This window comes from Lepidochelys kempii, chromosome 8, assembly GCF_965140285.1.
Source record: "Lepidochelys kempii isolate rLepKem1 chromosome 8, rLepKem1.hap1, whole genome shotgun sequence".
NCBI classification, from domain to species: Eukaryota; Metazoa; Chordata; order Testudines; family Cheloniidae; genus Lepidochelys; species Lepidochelys kempii.
In genome coordinates, this window is record NC_136387.1 from 1108672 (window position 1) to 1127034 (window position 18363).

At 47.3% G+C, this 18363-nt stretch overlaps 1 protein-coding gene across 9 annotated transcripts in view; it reads right to left on the reverse strand.

The window, feature by feature from the left end:
• The window catches only part of NSD1 (nuclear receptor binding SET domain protein 1), a 136776-nt gene that overhangs the window by 93085 nt on the left and 25328 nt on the right, over positions 1 to 18363 (reverse strand). For all 9 annotated transcript variants that reach the window (XM_073355114.2, XM_073355112.2, XM_073355111.2 and 6 more), the window contains exon 3: positions 7138 to 7273. In XM_073355114.2, coding sequence (XP_073211215.2) covers positions 7138 to 7273 — 136 coding nt within the window. The remainder of the gene's footprint in view (positions 1 to 7137; positions 7274 to 18363) is intronic.

Here is an 18363-nt window from a genome sequence, read left to right on the forward strand (position 1 = left end):
TCACTTCATTGGGTGACCCCAGGGTCTTGTGTTATCGGAAGGGGCAAATGACACTTTCTTTAAGTCATTCATGATTTATAGACCGCTCTCATCTCCCCCCGAGTCGTCTCTTTTCTAAGTTGAACAGGCCCAGTCTGTTTAATCTCTCCTCATGTGGAAGTTGTTCCATCTCCCTCATCATTTTTGTTGCCCTTCTCTATATTATTTCCAATTCTACAATATATTTTTGAGATGGGGCAAAGAGAACTCGCACAGTATTCAAGGTGTGAGTGTACCATGGATTTACGAAGTGGCGTTATTATATTTACTGTCTTCTTATCTCTTTCCTAATGGTTCCTAACATTCTCTAGCTGTTTTGACTGCTGCTGCACATTGAGTGAGTGTTTTCAGAGAACTATCCACAAGGACTTCAAGATCTCTTTCTTCGACCCATGTATAGTTGGGATGCATTCCAATGTGCATTACTTTCATAGAATCATAGGACTGGAAGGGACCTCAAGAGGTCATCAAGTCCAGTCCCCTGCACTCATGGCAGGATTTTTGTATTTATCAACACTGAATTTCATCTGCCATTTCATTGCCCAATCACCCAGTTTTGTGAGATCCCTTTGTAACACTTCCCAGTCAGCTTTGGACTTAACTATCTTCAGTAACTTTGTATCATCTGCAAACTCTTCCATGTCACTGTTCACCCCATGTTTCAGATGATTTATTAATATGCTGAACAGTACAGATCCCTAGGGAACCTATACTGTTCAACATATTCAAAAATTTATGGATAATAGGTTCCACAATGGGTATGAGCCAGGATAATAAGGGATGAAACCCCATGTTCCAGGTGTCCCCATTCTGAAAACTGACCATTTATTTCTACCCTTTGTTTCCTGTCTTTTAACCAGTTACTGATCCACGAGAGGACCTTCCCTCTTATCCCATGACTGATTATTTTGATAAGAGTCCTTTGTGAGGGACCTTGTCAAAGGCTTTTGGAAAGTCCAGGTACACTATATCCACTGGACTCCCCTTGTCAACGTGTTTGTTGACCCCCCCCAAAGAATTCTAATAGATTGGTGAGGCATGATTTCCCTTTACAAAAGCCCTGTTGACTCTTTCCCAACATACTGTATTCATCTGTATGTTACTAAAGTTAAGCTTACTGGCCTGTAATTGACAGGATTGCCTCTGTAGCCTTTTTAAAATATTGGTGTCATGTTATATCCTCCAGTGACCCAGTAGAGATGCTGATTTAAATGACAGGTTACATACCACAGTTAGTAGTTCTGCAATTTCATATTTGAATTTCTTTAGAATACTTGAGTGATACCATGTGGTCCTGGGGACTTATTACTGTCTAATTTATCAATTTGTTCCAAACCCTCCTCTACTGATACCTCAATCTGGGACAGCTCCTTAGATCTGTCACCTAAAAAGAATGGCTCAGCTGTGGGAATCTCCCCCACATCCTTTGCTGCAAAGACAGAGCCAAAGAATTCATTTAGCTTCTCCGCAATGGCCTTGGGTCTTCACAGAGAGCCCTTTCGGCGCTTTGTCCAGTGGCCCCACTGACGTTTTTCGGTTTCTGAAGGACTTAAATAAATTTTGCTGTTAGTTTTTGAGTCATTCGCTCGTTGCTCTTCAAATTCAGTTTTGGCCTGACCAATTATATTTTTACATTGACTCGCCAGAGTTCATGCTGCTTTCCATTTTCCTCAGCAGGGCCTGGCTTCCCATTTTAAAACGGCGCCTTTTTTCCCTCTAACCCCCTCTTTCATTCTGGTTTGCCATGGTGGCATTTTTTTGGTCCTCTTTTTTTTTTTTTTTTTTTTTAACTTGGAATATATATGTAGTTTGAGCCTCCATTATGGTTTTATAAAACGTTTCTATGCAGCTTGCAGGCATTTCACTCTTGTGACTGTTCCTTTTCATTTCCATTTAACTAGCTTCCTCCTTTTTCTGTAGCTCCCCTTCTTAAAGTTAAATGTTACTGCGGTGGGCTTCTTTGGAATCCCCCCCACCCACAAGGATGTTGAATTGAATCACATTATGGCCACTATTACCATATCCTGTGATCCACTTAGAACTAAATCAAAAACTGCCTCCCTCCTTGTGGGATCCAGGACTACCAGCTCCAAGACACAGTCATTAATAGTGTCTAGAAATATTATCTCTGCATTCCGTGCTGAGGTGACATGTACCCAGCCAATATGGAGATAGTTGAACTCCCCTATTATTATTATTATTATTGAGTTTTCTATTTTTATAGCCTCTCTATCTCCCTTGGCATTTCACAAGCATCACCACCATGTTGGTCAGGTGATCAGTAGTATATCCATACTGCTATACTCCTATTATTCAAGCCTGGAATTTCTATCCAGATTGATTCTATGGGACAGTTTGATTCATTTAAGAGTTGTTCTATATTTGACTCCACACTTTCTTTCACAGACAGAGCCACTTCCCCCACCAGTGCGATCTACTCTGTCATTCCTATATAGTTCGTACCTTAGTATTACCTTGTCCCACTGATTATCGTCATTCCACCAAGTTTCTGTGATGCCGACTATGTCAATGTCCTCATTTAATACCAAGCACTCGAGCTCCCCCATCTTACTATATAGACTTTTAGCAGTCGTATACAAGCACTTCTAAAATTGGTTAGTATTTAGTTGTCTGCTTCATGTGAGGTAACTGAATGGGACTCTTTCATTTGACTGTTTCTCTTCATTTCCTACCTGCAATTTATCCACTTCTATCCTCTCCCGTTTACTAGGGCAGAGAATCCCAGTGAAAGAATGCTCCCCTAAGGGATGTCTCTGTCCGAACCATGTGCTCCTCCGTATCTGTCGACTTCTCCCAGCCATTAGTTTCAAAACTCCTCTACCACCTTTTAAATTGTATATGCCAGCAATTTGCGTCCATTTTGGTTCAGGTGGAGCCCATTTCTCCTGGATAGGCTCCTCCTTTCCCAAAGGGTTCTCCAGTTCCTAATAACCCTAAACCCCTCCTCTTACCTAGCAGTCTCTCTTCTAGCTTTCCCTATGTCATTGGTACCTACATGTACCATGACCACCGGCTCCTCCCCAGCACTGCACATGAGTGTCTAGATGTTTCGAGAGATTTGCAACCTTCACACCTGGCAAGCAATTCACCATGTGGTTCTCCCAGTTATCACAAACCCAACTAGCTATATTTCTAATGATCAAATCCCCCATTACTGTTACCTGTCTCTTCCTAATAACAGGGACTTCCTCCCCTGGAGGGGTATCGTCAGTGTGAGACGATACCATGACATCACCTGAAGGAGGGTCCCAACTATGAGACTGTTTTCTTCTGTTCCAGTTGGATGTTCTTCCTGAAACTTTCATCCTCCTCAACAGCACAGAAGCGGTCAGCCTGGGGATACAACCACACTGCAGTGTCCCAGAAAGTGCCCCATCTGTGTTCCTCTCTGTCTCCCTCAATTCCTCCCCGTCTCCCTTAGTTCCGCCCCTTCAGCCACTCTGGTCTCAAGAGCCTGTACTCAGTCCCTCAGGGCCCTGAGCTGCTTAAATTGTCACATATTTAAACCGTATATTCAGATATTATCTAACACTAGGGTGAAGGGATTTAGGGGAGGGAAAGGAAAGTAGAGAGACAGAAAATGAGAATGTGGTGAAGCTGCTGAACTTGGGGGGAATATAACATGCTGTCTATGGAATTATGTATCATAGAATCATAGGACTGGAAGGGACATCGAGAGGACATCTAGTCCAGTCCCCTACACTCATGGCAGGACTAAGAATTATCTAGACCATCCCTGATAGGTGTTTGTCCACTCTGCTCTTAAACATCTCCAGTGATGGAGATTCCACAACCTCCCTGGGTAATTTATTCCAGTGCTTAACTACCCTGACAGAAAGTTTTCCTAATCTCCAGCCTAAACCTCCCTTGCTGCAATTTAAGACCATTGCTGCTTGTCCTCTCCTCAGAAGTTAAGAAGAACAATTTACCTCCCTCCTCTTGTAACCAACTTTTATGTACTTGAAAACTGTTATTACGTCCCCTCTCAGTCTTCTCCTCTCAAGACTAAACAAACCTAATTTTTTCAATCTTTCCTTGTAGATCATGTTTTCTAGACCTTTAATCATTTTTGTTACTCTTCTCTGGACTCCAGTTTGTCCACATCTTTCCTGAAATGTGGCGTCCAGAACTGGACACACTATTTCAGATGAGATCCAATCAGTGCGGAGTAGAGTGGAAGAATTACTTCTCATGTCTTGCTTACAACACTCCTGCTAATATATCCTAGAATTATGTTTGCTTTTTTTGCAACAGTGTTATACTTTTCATACATATTTAGGTTGTGATCCACTATGACCCCCAGATCCCATTCTGCAGTACTCCTTCCTACACAGTAATTACCCATTTTGTATGTGTGTAACTGACTGTTCCTTCCTAAATGGAATACTTTGCATTTGTCCTTATTGAATTTCATCCTATTTACTTCAGACCATTTCTCTAGTTTGTCCAGATCATTTTGAATTTTAATCCTGTCCTCCAAAGCACTTGCAACCCCTCCCAGCTTGGTATCATTCACAAACTTTATAAGTGTACTCTCTATCCCATTACCTAACACGCTGATGAAGATATTGAACAGAACCAGACTCAGAACTGATCCCTGCAGGACACCACTCAATATGCCCTTCCAGCTTGACTGTGAACAACTTATAACTACTCTCTGGGAACGTTTTTCCAACCGGTTTTTTGCACCCACCATCTAGGTTGTATTTCCCTAGTTTGTTTATGAGAAGGTCATGCAAGACAGTACCAAAAGCCTTACTAAAGTCAAGATATACCACGTCTACCACTTCCCCCCATCCGCAAGACCTGTTACCCTGTCAAAGAAAGCAATTAGGTTGGTTTGGCACAATTTGTTCTTGACAAATCCATGTTGACTGTTACTTATCACCTTAGTATCTTCTAGGTATTTGCAAATTGATTGTTTGATTATTTGTTCCATTATCTTTCTGGGTAATGAAGTTAAGCTGACTAGTCTGTAATTCCCCCAGGTTGTCCTTATTTCCCTTTTTATAGATTGACGCTATATTTGCCCTTTTCAAGTCCTCTGGAATCTCTCCTAACTTCCATGACTTTTTGAAGATAACTGCTAATGGCTCAGATATCTCCTCAGTAAACTCCTTGAGTATTCTAGGATGTGTTTCATCGGCCCTGGTGACTGGAAGACATCTAAGTTCTCTTGAAGTGTTAGTTCCCTATTTTGGCCTCTACTCCTACATGAATCACTATGTTAGACGACCAATCGCAACTAAACTTTTTGGTGAAAATCAAAACAAAAAAAGATCATTTAGCACTTCTGACATTTCCACATTTTCTGTTACTGACAATAACAGAAAATGTGGAAATGTCAGATGGACGGACGAACAATAACAGTTCTCAAAGAACTCATTGAGTAAGGGGCCTACTCTGACCTTGGTCTTCCTCTTGCTTCTAATGTATTTCTAGAATGTTTTCTTGTTACCCTTTATGTCTCTAGCTAGTTTGATCTCATTTTGTGCCTCGGCCTTTCTAATATGTCCCTACATACTTCTGTTATTTGTTTATATGCATCCTTTGTCATTTGACCTAGTTTCCCTTTTTGTAGGGCTTCTTTTGAGTTTCAGCTGGAGATTTTAACAGTCTGAGCTGAGTCACTAACACTGCATGCTCTCAGAGTCTACCCTTCCAGACTGGTGAGGGCCACAAAAGTTGCAAAAACACCACATCACTAAACAGCAGCCTGTCCTCCATACAGAGCACTATCCCAGACAGACTGACATTTCAAAGGTGTTCAGTTACCAAGGGAATGTGGAGAGAGAGAGAGGCTAGAGGGAAAACAAGGAGAAAGAAATACCCAGAAATCTACAGGTCCCCCCATTCATGATATGCTGGAATAAAATAGTCCCCTGCTGTAGCTAACTTTACATGGCCAGCAGTTTAAATACATCTGAGTGAAGTGCAAGGTCAGTTTCCAAATCAAAGAGTCTCTTCTCCTCTGTTTACCTGACCTCTCTGCTACCTCTGTCACCACTGACCACTCACGTTGATACCACCACCACCCCCTACCCCGTCCTGGGCTCACAGGACTCTGTCGTTTCCTGGCCCTCTCCTCTTTCTGACCATTACCCAAGGAGAATCCTCTTCCTCTTTCCTCCCCCTGGTGCATGTGCCTCAGGGATCTGTCCTTGGTCCCCTTTATTCTCCTCCTCCTTCTCACTCACCCCTTCTCTGCTCCCCTGGTGCATTACCCCTGGGGCCAATGGCCCTCAGATCTACCACTCAATCTCCAGCTCTCCCGAGGCCTCTCCAATAAGAGACATCTGTGGGGAGTTCACCTCCTTATATGAAACGAGGCAAAAACTAAACTTCTCCTCATCTTCCTCCCATGCCTTTGTACCAGGAAAACTGTGATCTACTGGTCTGTAGACCTCTCCCTTGCATCCAGCAGCTAAAACGATCTCCCTTTCCCACTGCTCTGTTCCTCTTCCCACCACCAGCCTTCTTGAGGCCATTCACTGCCTCCCCGTTTCTTTCCACGTACAGTTCAAATTCCTCACCCTCACTTGTCAGGCTCTGTACAGCTGTGCCTGGCCCCATCCCACTCCCTACTCCTGCAGTTTTCCCTGGTACTCTGCCCAACCCTCTCATCTCGCTCCACCCTCTCTCCTCCCATCCTTGTCCCTTCTTTCCCTTTTCATGCTGCTCCCTATGCCTGCAATGCCATCCCTCTTGGTCTGCGCCAGGCACCACTGCACTGCTCCTCAGAACATGCATCTCTTGCTTAGCTCAAGAATGGAGCTCAGTGGTACAATCTACTCCCCAATTTAAAATGCCGGAATCTACACGATCCAACTGCTATCTGACCCCCATCATTCTCATCTGTCTTAACCTTCATCTCCCCATCCCTATACTTCCTTTGCTAACTTCATATCAGTATTTGTCTAATCTATACCGTAGGTTCCCGTGGCAGGGACCATCATTTTTGACCTCTATGCCCTGCCGTGCGGTTAAAGGGCTGCCCAAATGCTTATTAGTAACAAAGAACCGCAGCAACTCTGGCACTAGGTGTCCTTAACTGTGTCGTTCAGGTGGGTACAGTACCTTTCATTTTTGAGTGACAGTCGAGCACTGGATCATGACAGATTGTGCAGGGCCACCACGGTCGTCTGTTGAACTTAGCCCAGACTAGATCTCCAACGTCATACTTCACTGGAGCAGGTTTCTTCTTGGCTCGATTCTTTGGACAGAAATCAGAACATGAGGAATCAAGTAAGTGACAGACACCTTTGAAGAAAGTCTCACATCTCACTGGAACATCATCGGACAATCACCAGTGGTGATTTCTATTTTTAAAAAAAGCTAATATTTCTTGTTCGGACATCTTTCACAGGACACCAACAATTTCCTCCCCCCACTCCTTCCCAATCCACTGTAGCTAGACATCACACCGTTCAGCAGTAAAAGCTTTCAGCTCATAGCCAACACCAATTACTATCCAGTTCAGTCAGATGTCTTAGTTCACAGACAAGGAAGCAGAATATCCTGAGGCAGTTCTGTCTGGAAGGTGGCGATCAGAACAACAGATGCACAATATCTGCCACTGAGTAAAGGAAAAGTGCTGGGCACATACAAGCTAATATTACTCTGCTTCTCAGACAAATGCAGGAAACGGAGTTTGCTGATAAAACACTTTATAGTACACTGAATGCATGTATGGTCATGATATCTTTGCCATTTCTCTGGCAGTTTAGTTTATGCATGCAGAACCACCGCTGCTCCCCCTCCCAAAATCCACGGGAGTGAGAGAGCAGGCAAGCCTGCATTGTCAGTCTGTCGCCTTTATGAAAGGAACCAAACTATAAAATCCGAGTGTGACTGGCGGAGACATGGCTCACTGGGAGGGGCATCAAGACAGGCGCCACACCTGCCTCCAGAAGCCACACCTGAATTTCTGTTACTGGTTAGGAAATTGAATGCCCAAATCCACATGGTATCACAAGTCTACACATAGGCAGGTGGGCAAGCTATTTCAGGGGAGTCAGGGGCCAGCTCCACTAAGGAGAATGAGCCAACCCAGATCCACCTGTGAGTTGTTAATTACCAATGTGGCTAGGCAGCAGTTAAGTAATTAAGGAACACACAGGCCTTATAAAGGTTATAAGAGCTGAGGCGGGGGACACCAGAACACAAAGAGGCAGGTCTTGAGGAAAGGGGCTTCTCAGGGGAGCTGGTTAGAACACGCACCAGAAAAGGGGACCTAGGAAAGGGGCTCCTGGAGGGAGCAGGTTCCAAAAGTGCTACAAGGGGCAAAGCCCTAGGGAGGCCTGGTCGCAGCAAAAGGACCTTACCAGGCAGCAGCAAAACGTCCAGATTGCTGGGGAACTACACACAGCTCCAGAGAAGAGCTGCAGCAGTTTGATCTCTGCGGGGCCCTCAGTCCAGAGAAAGAACCCTTCCCTAGGTGATGGCAGGAGCCTGACTCCAGAAGAGGGCCCCGGGTCAAGAGGGCCTTACTGGTGAACAGCCTGGATGAAGGAGATGGAGGGACTCAGGTGGGGAAAACAGACTAATATTATTTCGCCCCCGGCCCCAGTTAGACCACTGGGATGGTGACTTGCTTGCCTGTCTGTTCAGCCTTTCATCAAATGAAATAGCAAAAGACCTGCAGGTAGCCCTGTGGTATCTTGTGCCCTTCTGGAACGTTGAGTTCAGCAAAACTCCAACTCCTGAAAACCAGGAAATAGAGTTATAGTAAAAGCCCGTGCAACCTTAACTCTGCCCCCCCTGGAGCTGGCAACAGCCACTGGGAATTACCTGCATGCTCTCCAGCTGCACTCAGTCTGTTAGGGATAGCTGTACTGAATGGTGGAGGAATATGTTGGAGTAGCTTGGAAGAGCTGTGACTGTGATATGAGGAGATCTGGGTCTGAATCAAAGGAGGAACATATCTATCTTGAGGTTCCAGTCTGCATCATGTCAATCAAGTTGTGTAAATTGTGTCAGCAGTGGGCACTGGGGCACTCTTGCCATGGGTACCGTCAGTAGTGAGGTGGGAGCAGTCCAGATTTAATGATGGGTAGGGGAAAGTGTAGGTTTAGCTGGGCTGCTGTGTGCAAGAGTGAAGGGGCCATAAAAGGTGCAAAAACAGTTGTTAAATGTGACAAGTGTGCTATTCGGGGGGGGAGGGGAAGCAGATGCAGTGTTTGAGCACAGGGCAAGTGAAGGAAGCGCCTGTTCATTACCGACACAAGGCAGAGTGGGAGTGCAGGTGTGATGGATCTGTTGGGGTATCGCTCCAAGAGGGGCATAGTTAAGGTTGTGTGGACATTTACCTGAAGTCTGTATGTCCTGGTTTTCAGAAGTCTGAGTTCTGGTGAACTCGATGTTCTAGAAGGGCACAAGCTCACACCAGGCAGCCTTAACTCTGTCAGTGTTTTGGCCATTTAATTTCTTAGGTTTTGTTAAAGAAATGTCTGTTGGCAGGAGTTAGTAGTCATTGAGACAGTTTCAGTTCTCACCTAGATTTGCAGCTGATAGGCTCCTGTGGCTAGGTAATAAGTAACTGGCTTTCACACAGTGCTTTTCATAAGCAGATTTCAAAGAACTTTCCCCTTTAAATGAGAAACTGAGTCACAGAAGTGACATGACTTACCCAAGGTCGCCCACCAGGCTGTGACAGAGCTAGGAATAGTCCCAGTTCAGTGGTCTTTCCACTGGGCCATACAGCTGCTGTGTGGTTACATAGTGCTCCTTCGCCCCACCCCAGTACATGTTGTTAGTGTGCAATGGGGACAATGGTGGGTCAGAGCCAGCGAGAGAAACCTCACCCCTGATCTCGGTCCCCAAACCTTGCCAGTTTTATCACACGGATGTTGGACTAACATTAAGCACATGAGAAGACTGGGGTCTCTCTCCACCCCTCCCACCATTCTCCTGAACATGGATCGTCCCACCCTGCCAACGTCTCCAGCTCCCCCTTCCCACCCCATCCCACGGTGCCACTCGCTGCACTGCAGAGGCCAATCACATGTCAGAAGCTGCTCCTTGCGGTCTCTTGCCCTGTGCTGCTACATACATGTATCACAGGCTGCAGCTCACTAGAGGGCCGCCTGCCAGCCAGAGCTCCACACTGAGCCCAGCCCCTCATTCCCACTCCCCATCCCGAGTTGCTCAGCTAAACTTCCGCCATGCCCCAGACCCATCCCGTCCACCCCTCCCGCAAGTCACCCCACACACAAAGGGGGGATATCTTAACTATTCACTTTTTGGATTTCAGATGTTTAAATCTGTTACCCAGACCCTTTCAGGGGGGTAGACCTCCCTGAGATCCCACATGCACATGAAGGTGAGAATTCAGGACTGACATCCCCCACTCCTAGCCCCCCAACTTCCTTGGCTAGCCCTGATTCTCCAACCCCTCGTTTTCCCCCAATCCCCCCCTTGCCTAAGCTCCCCTACCACCCATTCCCATGTATACCCCTCTCCATATTACCCCCATCTCCCACTGCACACCTAAACCCTCACCCCCAAATCACCCCTCCTCTCCCAGTGAGCATTCACACATGGAAATGATTTTCAAAAATAGTTTCAGAGCCTTCTGAATATTTGGCTGTGCTCAGATTAAATTTCTCCTAAATTAATAAATCAAACTTGACAGGGGCAGATTTTTCCCACATGTGTACAGTTCGTTCTCAGATTTCCTCCCAGGATGGGTTCAGAGTTGCAGACTCGGAGAGGTGTGAAGTGGCCCATTCACCTTCCTGAGACGTTTTCAGCTGAAGGAAAGCACCTGATGGAGATGACTACAGCCTGAAACAATAGCTATGAGACCTGTGGATTGTTCCACGCATGTCAGTGGGTGTGCCCATCTCTTCTCCCCCCTCCCCCTGGGTGCAGGAGAGTTTCTGACATGAGTCAAGCATACCTGTTCTCAGCTCCTCAACCCAGTCTCAGCAGTATGTTCTTGGTGCATGCTCTGAGCATGCCTGTTCTCAGCTCCCCAGAGGGGCAGAGCTTCCTCAACTCACATAGGGGCAGGGAGAGGGCTCAGATACCCCGGAAAAACAAGACATCTCCAGAACCTGGCTCACATGAAGGGGTCAGACTCCAGTGGATGGGCAGGAGCCCCCCAGAGCCTAGTGCATACAAGGGGGCAGAGACCAGGGCTCAGGCTCCACTTCGGGGGGGCAGGGACTCCCAAATCCTAACTCATATAGGGAGAAAAAGCAAGGCCTCTCCCTCCCACTCCCGCGAACCTGGCTCACATGAGGGGAGTCTCATCCCCAGGGCACAGCACATACGTGGGAGGGGTATGTGGGACTGACAGGCACCCCTGCTCTTACTTTCCCTCTGACTCCCTGTCCTTCAGCTTCATGACCCTCTTCCCTTCCTGCCACTGCACCTAGTCCCCATCAGCTGATCTCCCGACACCTCTCCCCCATTCCCAACTACTCTTCCACCTCTAATCACCCTCCCCCCAAACAGCGATTTCATGTGTGGCTTATTTTCTTTTCAAAACACCTTCAGCATCTTCTGTGCCCTGGTCTATACTACAAACTTGTGTCGCCCGCGGCGTGGAAACATCCACCATCCTGAGCAACACAGTAACACTGACCCACCCAACGCTCGGTGTTGATGGGAGGGCTTCTCCGGTTAACCCAGCTACTGCCTCTCAAGGAGATGGAGCACGACGCCTATGGGAGAGCTTCTCCTGTCGGCACAGGTCGCATCTTCAGTCGGCACTACAGCTGCGCCCCTACAGTGCTGTAAGCGTAGACACGCCCTGAATAACCTGCTGTACTTAGAGTACGTTGACGGAAAAACCCCTCCGTCAGCACAGGAAGCGCGGACACCATGGCGCTGCAGCCGCTGTACCACAGACATCCCCAGAGGGCTGGTCTGGGCATGGAACACGCATCCGATGGGAAGGTTTCTCCTGTTGGCAGAGGTAATCCACCTCCCTGAGAGGAGGCAGCTAGATTGACGGAAGAGTTATTCTGTCACCCCGCACCGTCTACATCGGGGCTAGGTCTGCTTAACAGAGCTATGCAGAGGTAAGTTTTCAGTGTAGACCAGCCCCTAGACTCTCTGGAATTCTGACCAATATGTGCCAATGACACTGTGGCTAACTGAATTCATCTTTTTGAAGGAAGTGTATGTTTCTGGCAAATCTAATCTTCCCTCTGCTCTCTTACTGTGAAGTAGTAATGGTATTAAATGGTGTTAGAGTTAGGCCTGGTCTACACTAAAAAATTAGGTTGACCAACTATGTTGCTCAGGGGATGTGAAACATCCACACCTCATAGCAATGTAGTTAAAATGACCTAACCCCCAGGCTAGACAGTGCTAAAATGCTTCTGTCAATCAACCTACCTCCCACCTCCTGGGGAGGTGAATTAATATGCTGTTGGGAGAACCCCTCCCATTGTCATAAGTAGCGGTTACACCAGCATTTCTCAAACTGGCGTCTGCAAACCCCTGGGGGTCCCCAGGCCCCGCTGATCAACTCTCCCCCATCCTCCCTCAACTCCTCCCCCTCTCTCTATCTCCCGGAGGCTACTGAAGCCAAACCAGGAGATTTTACAAAAAGAAAAGGAGTACTTGTGGCACCTTAGAGACTAACCAATTTATTTGAGCATGAGCTTTCGTGAGCTACAGCTCACTTCATCAGATGTTTACCGTGGAAACTGCAGCAGACTTTATATACACACAGAAATCATGAAACAATACCTCCTCCCACCCCACTGTCCTGCTGGTAATAGCTTATCTAAAGTGATCAACAGGTGGGCCATTTCCAGCACAAATCCAGGTTTTCTCACCCTCCACCCCCCCACACAAATTCACTCTCCTGCTGGTGCTAGCCCATCCAAAGTGACAACTCTTTACATAATCAAGTCGGGCTATTTCCTGCATAGATCAAGGTTTTCTCACATCCCCCCCACCCCCATACACACACAAACTCAGTCTCCTGCTGGTAATAGCTCATCTAAACTGACCATTCTCCAGGTTTAAATCCAAGTTAAACCAGAACATCTGGGGGGGGGGGGGTAGGAAAAAACAAGAGGAAACAGGCTACCTTGCATAATGACTTAGCCACTCCCAGTCTCTATTTAAGCCTAAATTAATAGTATCCAATTTGCAAATGAATTCCAATTCAGCAGTTTCTCGCTGGAGTCTGGATTTGAAGTTTTTTTGTTTTAAGATAGCGACCTTCATGTCTGTGATTGCGTGACCAGAGAGATTGAAGTGTTCTCCGACTGGTTTATGAATGTTATAATTCTTGACATCTGATTTGTGTCCATTTATTCTTTTACGTAGAGACTGTCCAGTTTGACCAATGTACATGGCAGAGGGGCATTGCTGGCACATGATGGCATAGATCACATTGGTGGATGTGCAGGTGAACGAGCCTCTGATAGTGTGGCTGATGTTATTAGGCCCTGTGATGGTGTCCCCTGAATAGATATGTGGGCACAATTGGCAACGGGCTTTGTTGCAAGGATAAGTTCCTGGGTTAGTGGTTCTGTTGTGTGGTATGTGGTTGTTGGTGAGTATTTGCTTCAGGTTGCCACACTATCAGAGGCTCGTTCACCTGCACATCCACCAATGTGATCTATGCCATCATGTGCCAGCAATGCCCCTCTGCCATGTACATTGGTCAAACTGGACAGTCTCTACGTAAAAGAATAAATGGACACAAATCAGATGTCAAGAATTATAACATTCATAAACCAGTCGGAGAACACTTCAATCTCTCTGGTCACGCAATCACAGACATGAAGGTTGCTATCTTAAAACAAAAAAACTTCAAATCCAGACTCCAGCGAGAAACTGCTGAATTGGAATTCATTTGCAAATTGGATACTATTAATTTAGGCTTAAATAGAGACTGGGAGTGGCTAAGTCATTATGCAAGGTAGCCTGTTTCCTCTTGTTTTTTCCTACCCCCCCCCCCCAGATGTTCTGGTTTAACTTGGATTTAAACCTGGAGAATGGTCAGTTTAGATGAGCTATTACCAGCAGGAGACTGAGTTTGTGTGTGTATGGGGGTGGGGGGGATGTGAGAAAACCTTGATCTATGCAGGAAATAGCCCGACTTGATTATGTAAAGAGTTGTCACTTTGGATGGGCTAGCACCAGCAGGAGAGTGAATTTGTGTGGGGGGGTGGAGGGTGAGAAAACCTGGATTTGTGCTGGAAATGGCCCACCTGTTGATCACTTTAGATAAGCTATTACCAGCAGGACAGTGGGGTGGGAGGAGGTATTGTTTCATGATTTCTGTGTGTATATAAAGTCTGCTGCAGTTTCCACGGTAAACATCTGATGAAGTGAGCTGTAGCTCACGAAAGCTCATGCTCAAATAAATTGGTTAGTCTCTAAGGTGCCACAAGTACTCCTTTTCTTTTTGCGAATACAGACTAACACGGCTGTTCCTCTGAAACAGGAGATTTTAGGCACTAAAAGTCCGTCAGCACAGCGGGGCTAAGGCAGGCTCCCTGCCTGCCCTGGCCCTGCGCCACTCCCGGAAGCGACCAGCACACCCCAGTGGTCCCAGGGGGGAGGGAGGGAGGGGTCTCCAGGAACTGCGGCCAGTGGGAGCTGCGGCGGAACCTGCAGGCAGGGGCAGTGCACGGAGCCTCCCTGACCCCACCCACCTAGGAGCCACTGCCAGAGAGACATGCCGGTCACTTTTGGGAGCCACCCAACGTAAGCGTCGCCCAGCCAGAGCCCACACCCCCTCCTGTACCCCAAACCCCTGCCCCAGCCCAGAGCCCACACCCCGCACCCAAACTCCCTCCCAGTGCTACAGTGGTGCAGCTGCAAGGCAGCAGCAGCTGTCGCTGTAGCAGTTTAAGTGTAGACATGCTCCAGGTAAAGGTGGGTACAACAGGCTTTCACATAATACAGGTGTTACCATTAGCCCCAATGTGCTAGCTATCTGCCCCTGCCTACAGGCCTCACCAGTGACCTGCCTCATGTCACTTCAGCAGTCCAACAGCTCTAAAACATTCCAGATGCGATACACTGTACATGAACCTCTAGGGCTGCAACAGCAAAACACACAGAGTGGCTTCCAAGAGCATTGCCCTGGGGTTCCAGGCAGAACACAGATGCATAGAGTCCTACGCTAAGCCTCTCCCTTCACACTTTTAAGTCCTGCAACTAAATTGTTAATTTAACAGTAAGATGACAACTGTTTGGGCTGGAATATATGGACCCAGTTCCGACTATTTATAGGTCAAGATTTTACTGACCAAAATGTTAGTTTTCTCTCTCTCCCTCCCTCCCTCTCTCTAACTGAAGAAAATGCATTATACTTTTGGAAATAATTGTCCAGGTTTCATTTGCATTGTTAAAGAACAGAATTCAAAGCAGAAAGGCGTTTTGCAGCTAACAGCAGAGAGGTTAACAGAGCGAGTTTGCCTGGGGTAAGCCCACTGAGGCTTTCATCTTGCAGGCTTCTCTGAGTAGTTACTGTAACAGCTGAGGAAGCTATAGAAGGAAGGTGATATGGAAGGGGGGGGGTTCAGCTGTTGTTACCTGCACAGGATGTGCCATGTTTGTCTTTCTTCCACAGGACAGAAGTGACTTTGTCTACAAAGTACAAGCTGGTCTCCATATTGGAAGAAACGGTTCAAGGTCTGGAGAAACAAGTATCGACCCTGCGTTACATAAGAGAAACTGAAGATTTCCTGGACACACGTCAGGATATGCTTCTACGAGCACAACATACTGAAGATTCAGAGCAGGCTGCGCAGCAGGGACACAAGGAAGATGAAGAAATTTGGCAACGTTACCTCCAGAAGAAAGGGGAGCATCCATGTACCAGCAATGCAGATACAGGTAAGCAACCATTTTCATGTTCTATCCACAGGTACTAATGCGGAGAATGGACTAGATGATACATCTGAGGGAAGGGAGCAGGAGACTCCACCAACTGGAAGGCATGAGATGCACTGTCTTAGGAAAGGGAGTTCCACGACCACTGCTCCCAAGAGAAGGAGGCGGGTGGTGGTGGTTGGGGACTCCCTCCTCAGGGGGACTGAGTTATCTATCTCCCACCCCAACCGGGAAAACCGAGAAGTCTGCTGCTTGCCAGGATTCACGATGTGACGGAGAGACTGCCAAGACTCATCAAGCCCTCGGATCGCTACCCCTTCCTGCTTCTCCATGTGGGCACCAATGATACTGCCAAGAATGACCTTGAGCAGATCACTGCAGACTACATGGCTCTGGGAAGAAGGATAAAGGAGTTTGAGGCGCAAGTGGTGTTCTCGTCCATCCTCCCTGTGGACGGAAAAGGCCCGGGTAGAGACCGTTGAATTGTGGAAGTCAACGAATGACTACACAGGTGGTGTCAAAGAGAAGGCTTTGGATTCTCTGACCATGGGATGGTGTTCCAAGAAGGAGGAGTGCTAGGCAGAGACGGGCTCCACCTAATGAAGAGAGGGAAGAGCATCTTCGCAAGCAGGCTGGCTAACCTAGTGAGGAGGGCTTTAAACTAGGTTCACTGGGGGAAGGAGACCAAAGCCCTGAGGTAAGTGGGGAAGTGGGATACTGGGAGGAGGCACAAGCAGGAGAGCGCAAGAGGGGAGGGCTCCTGCCTCATATTGAGAAAGCCGGTCGATCAGCGAGTTATCTCAAGTGCCTATACACAAAGGCAAGAAGCCTGGGAAACAAGCAGGGAGAACTGGAAGTCCTGCCACAGTCAAGGAATTATGATGTGATTGGAATAACAGAGACTTGGTGGGATAACTCACATGACTGGAGTACTGTCATGGATGGATATAAACTGTTCAGGAAGGACAGGAAGGGCAGAAAAGGCGGGGGAGTTGCACTGTATGTAAGAGAGCAGTAAGACTGCTCAGAGCTCCGGTATGAAACTGCAGAAGAACCTGAGTCTCTGGATTAAGTTTAAAAGTGTGAGCAACAATGGTGATGTCGTGGTGGGAGTCTGCTATAGACCACCGGACCAGGGGGATGAGGTGGACGAGGCTTTCTTCCAGCAACTAATGGAAGTGAATAGATTGCAGGCCCTGGTTCTCATGGGAAACTTCAATCACCCGGTTATCCGCTGGGAGAGAAATACAGCAGTGCACAGACAATCCAGCAAGTTTTTGGAAAGTGTAGGGGACAACTTCCTGGTGCAAGTGCTGGAGGAACCAACTAGGGACAGAGCTCTTCTTGACCTGCTGCTCACAAACCGGGAAGAATCATAGAATATCAGGGTTGGAAGGGACCTCAGGAGGTCATCTAGTCCAACGCCCTGCTCAAAAGCAGGACCCATACCCAATTAAATCATCCCAGCCAGGGCTTTATCAAGCCTGACCTTAAAAACTTCTAAGGAAGGAGATTCCACCACCTCCCTAGGTAACGCATTCCAGTGTTTCACCACCCTCCTAGGGAAAAAGTTTTTCCTAATATCCAACCTAAACCTCCCCCACTGCAACTTGAGACCATTACTCCTTGTTCTGTCATCTGCTACCACTGAGAACAGTCTAGAGCCATCCTCTTTGGAACCCCCTTCCAGGTAGTTGAAAGCAGCTATCAAATCCCCCCTCATCCTTCTCTTCCGCAGACTAAACAATCCTAGTTCCCTCAGCCTCTCCTCATAAGTCATGTGTTCCAGACCCCTAATCATTTTTGTTGCCCTTCGCTGGACTCTCTCCAATTTATCCACATCCTTCTTGTAGTGTGGGGCCCAAAACTGGACACAGTACTCCAGATGAGGTCTCACCAATGTCGAATAGAGGGGGACGATCACGTCCCTCGATCTGCTGGCAATGCCCCTACTTATACATCCCAAAATGCCATTGGCCTTCTTGGCAACAAGGGCACATTGCTGGCTCATATCCAGCTTCTCGTCCACTGTCACCCCTAGGGCCTTTTCCGCAGAACTGCTGCCTAGCCATTCGGTCCCTAGTCTGTAGCTGTGCGTTGGGTTCTTCCGTCCTAAGTGCAGGACCCTGCACTTATCCTTATTGAACCTCATCAGATTTCTTTTGGCCCAATCCTCTAATTTGTCCAGGTCTCTCTGTATCCTATCCCTGCCCTCCAGCGTATCTACCACTCCTCCCAGTTTAGTATCATCCGCAAATTTGCTGAGAGTGCAATCCACACCATCCTCCAGATCATTTATGAAGATATTGAACAAAACCGGCCCCAGGACCGACCCTTGGGGCACTCCACTTGACACCGGCTGCCAACTAGACATGGAGCCATTGATCACTACCCGTTGAGCCCGACAATCTAGCCAACTTTCTACCACCTTATGGCGCATTCATCCAGCCCATACTTCCTTAACTTGCTGACAAGAATACTATGGGA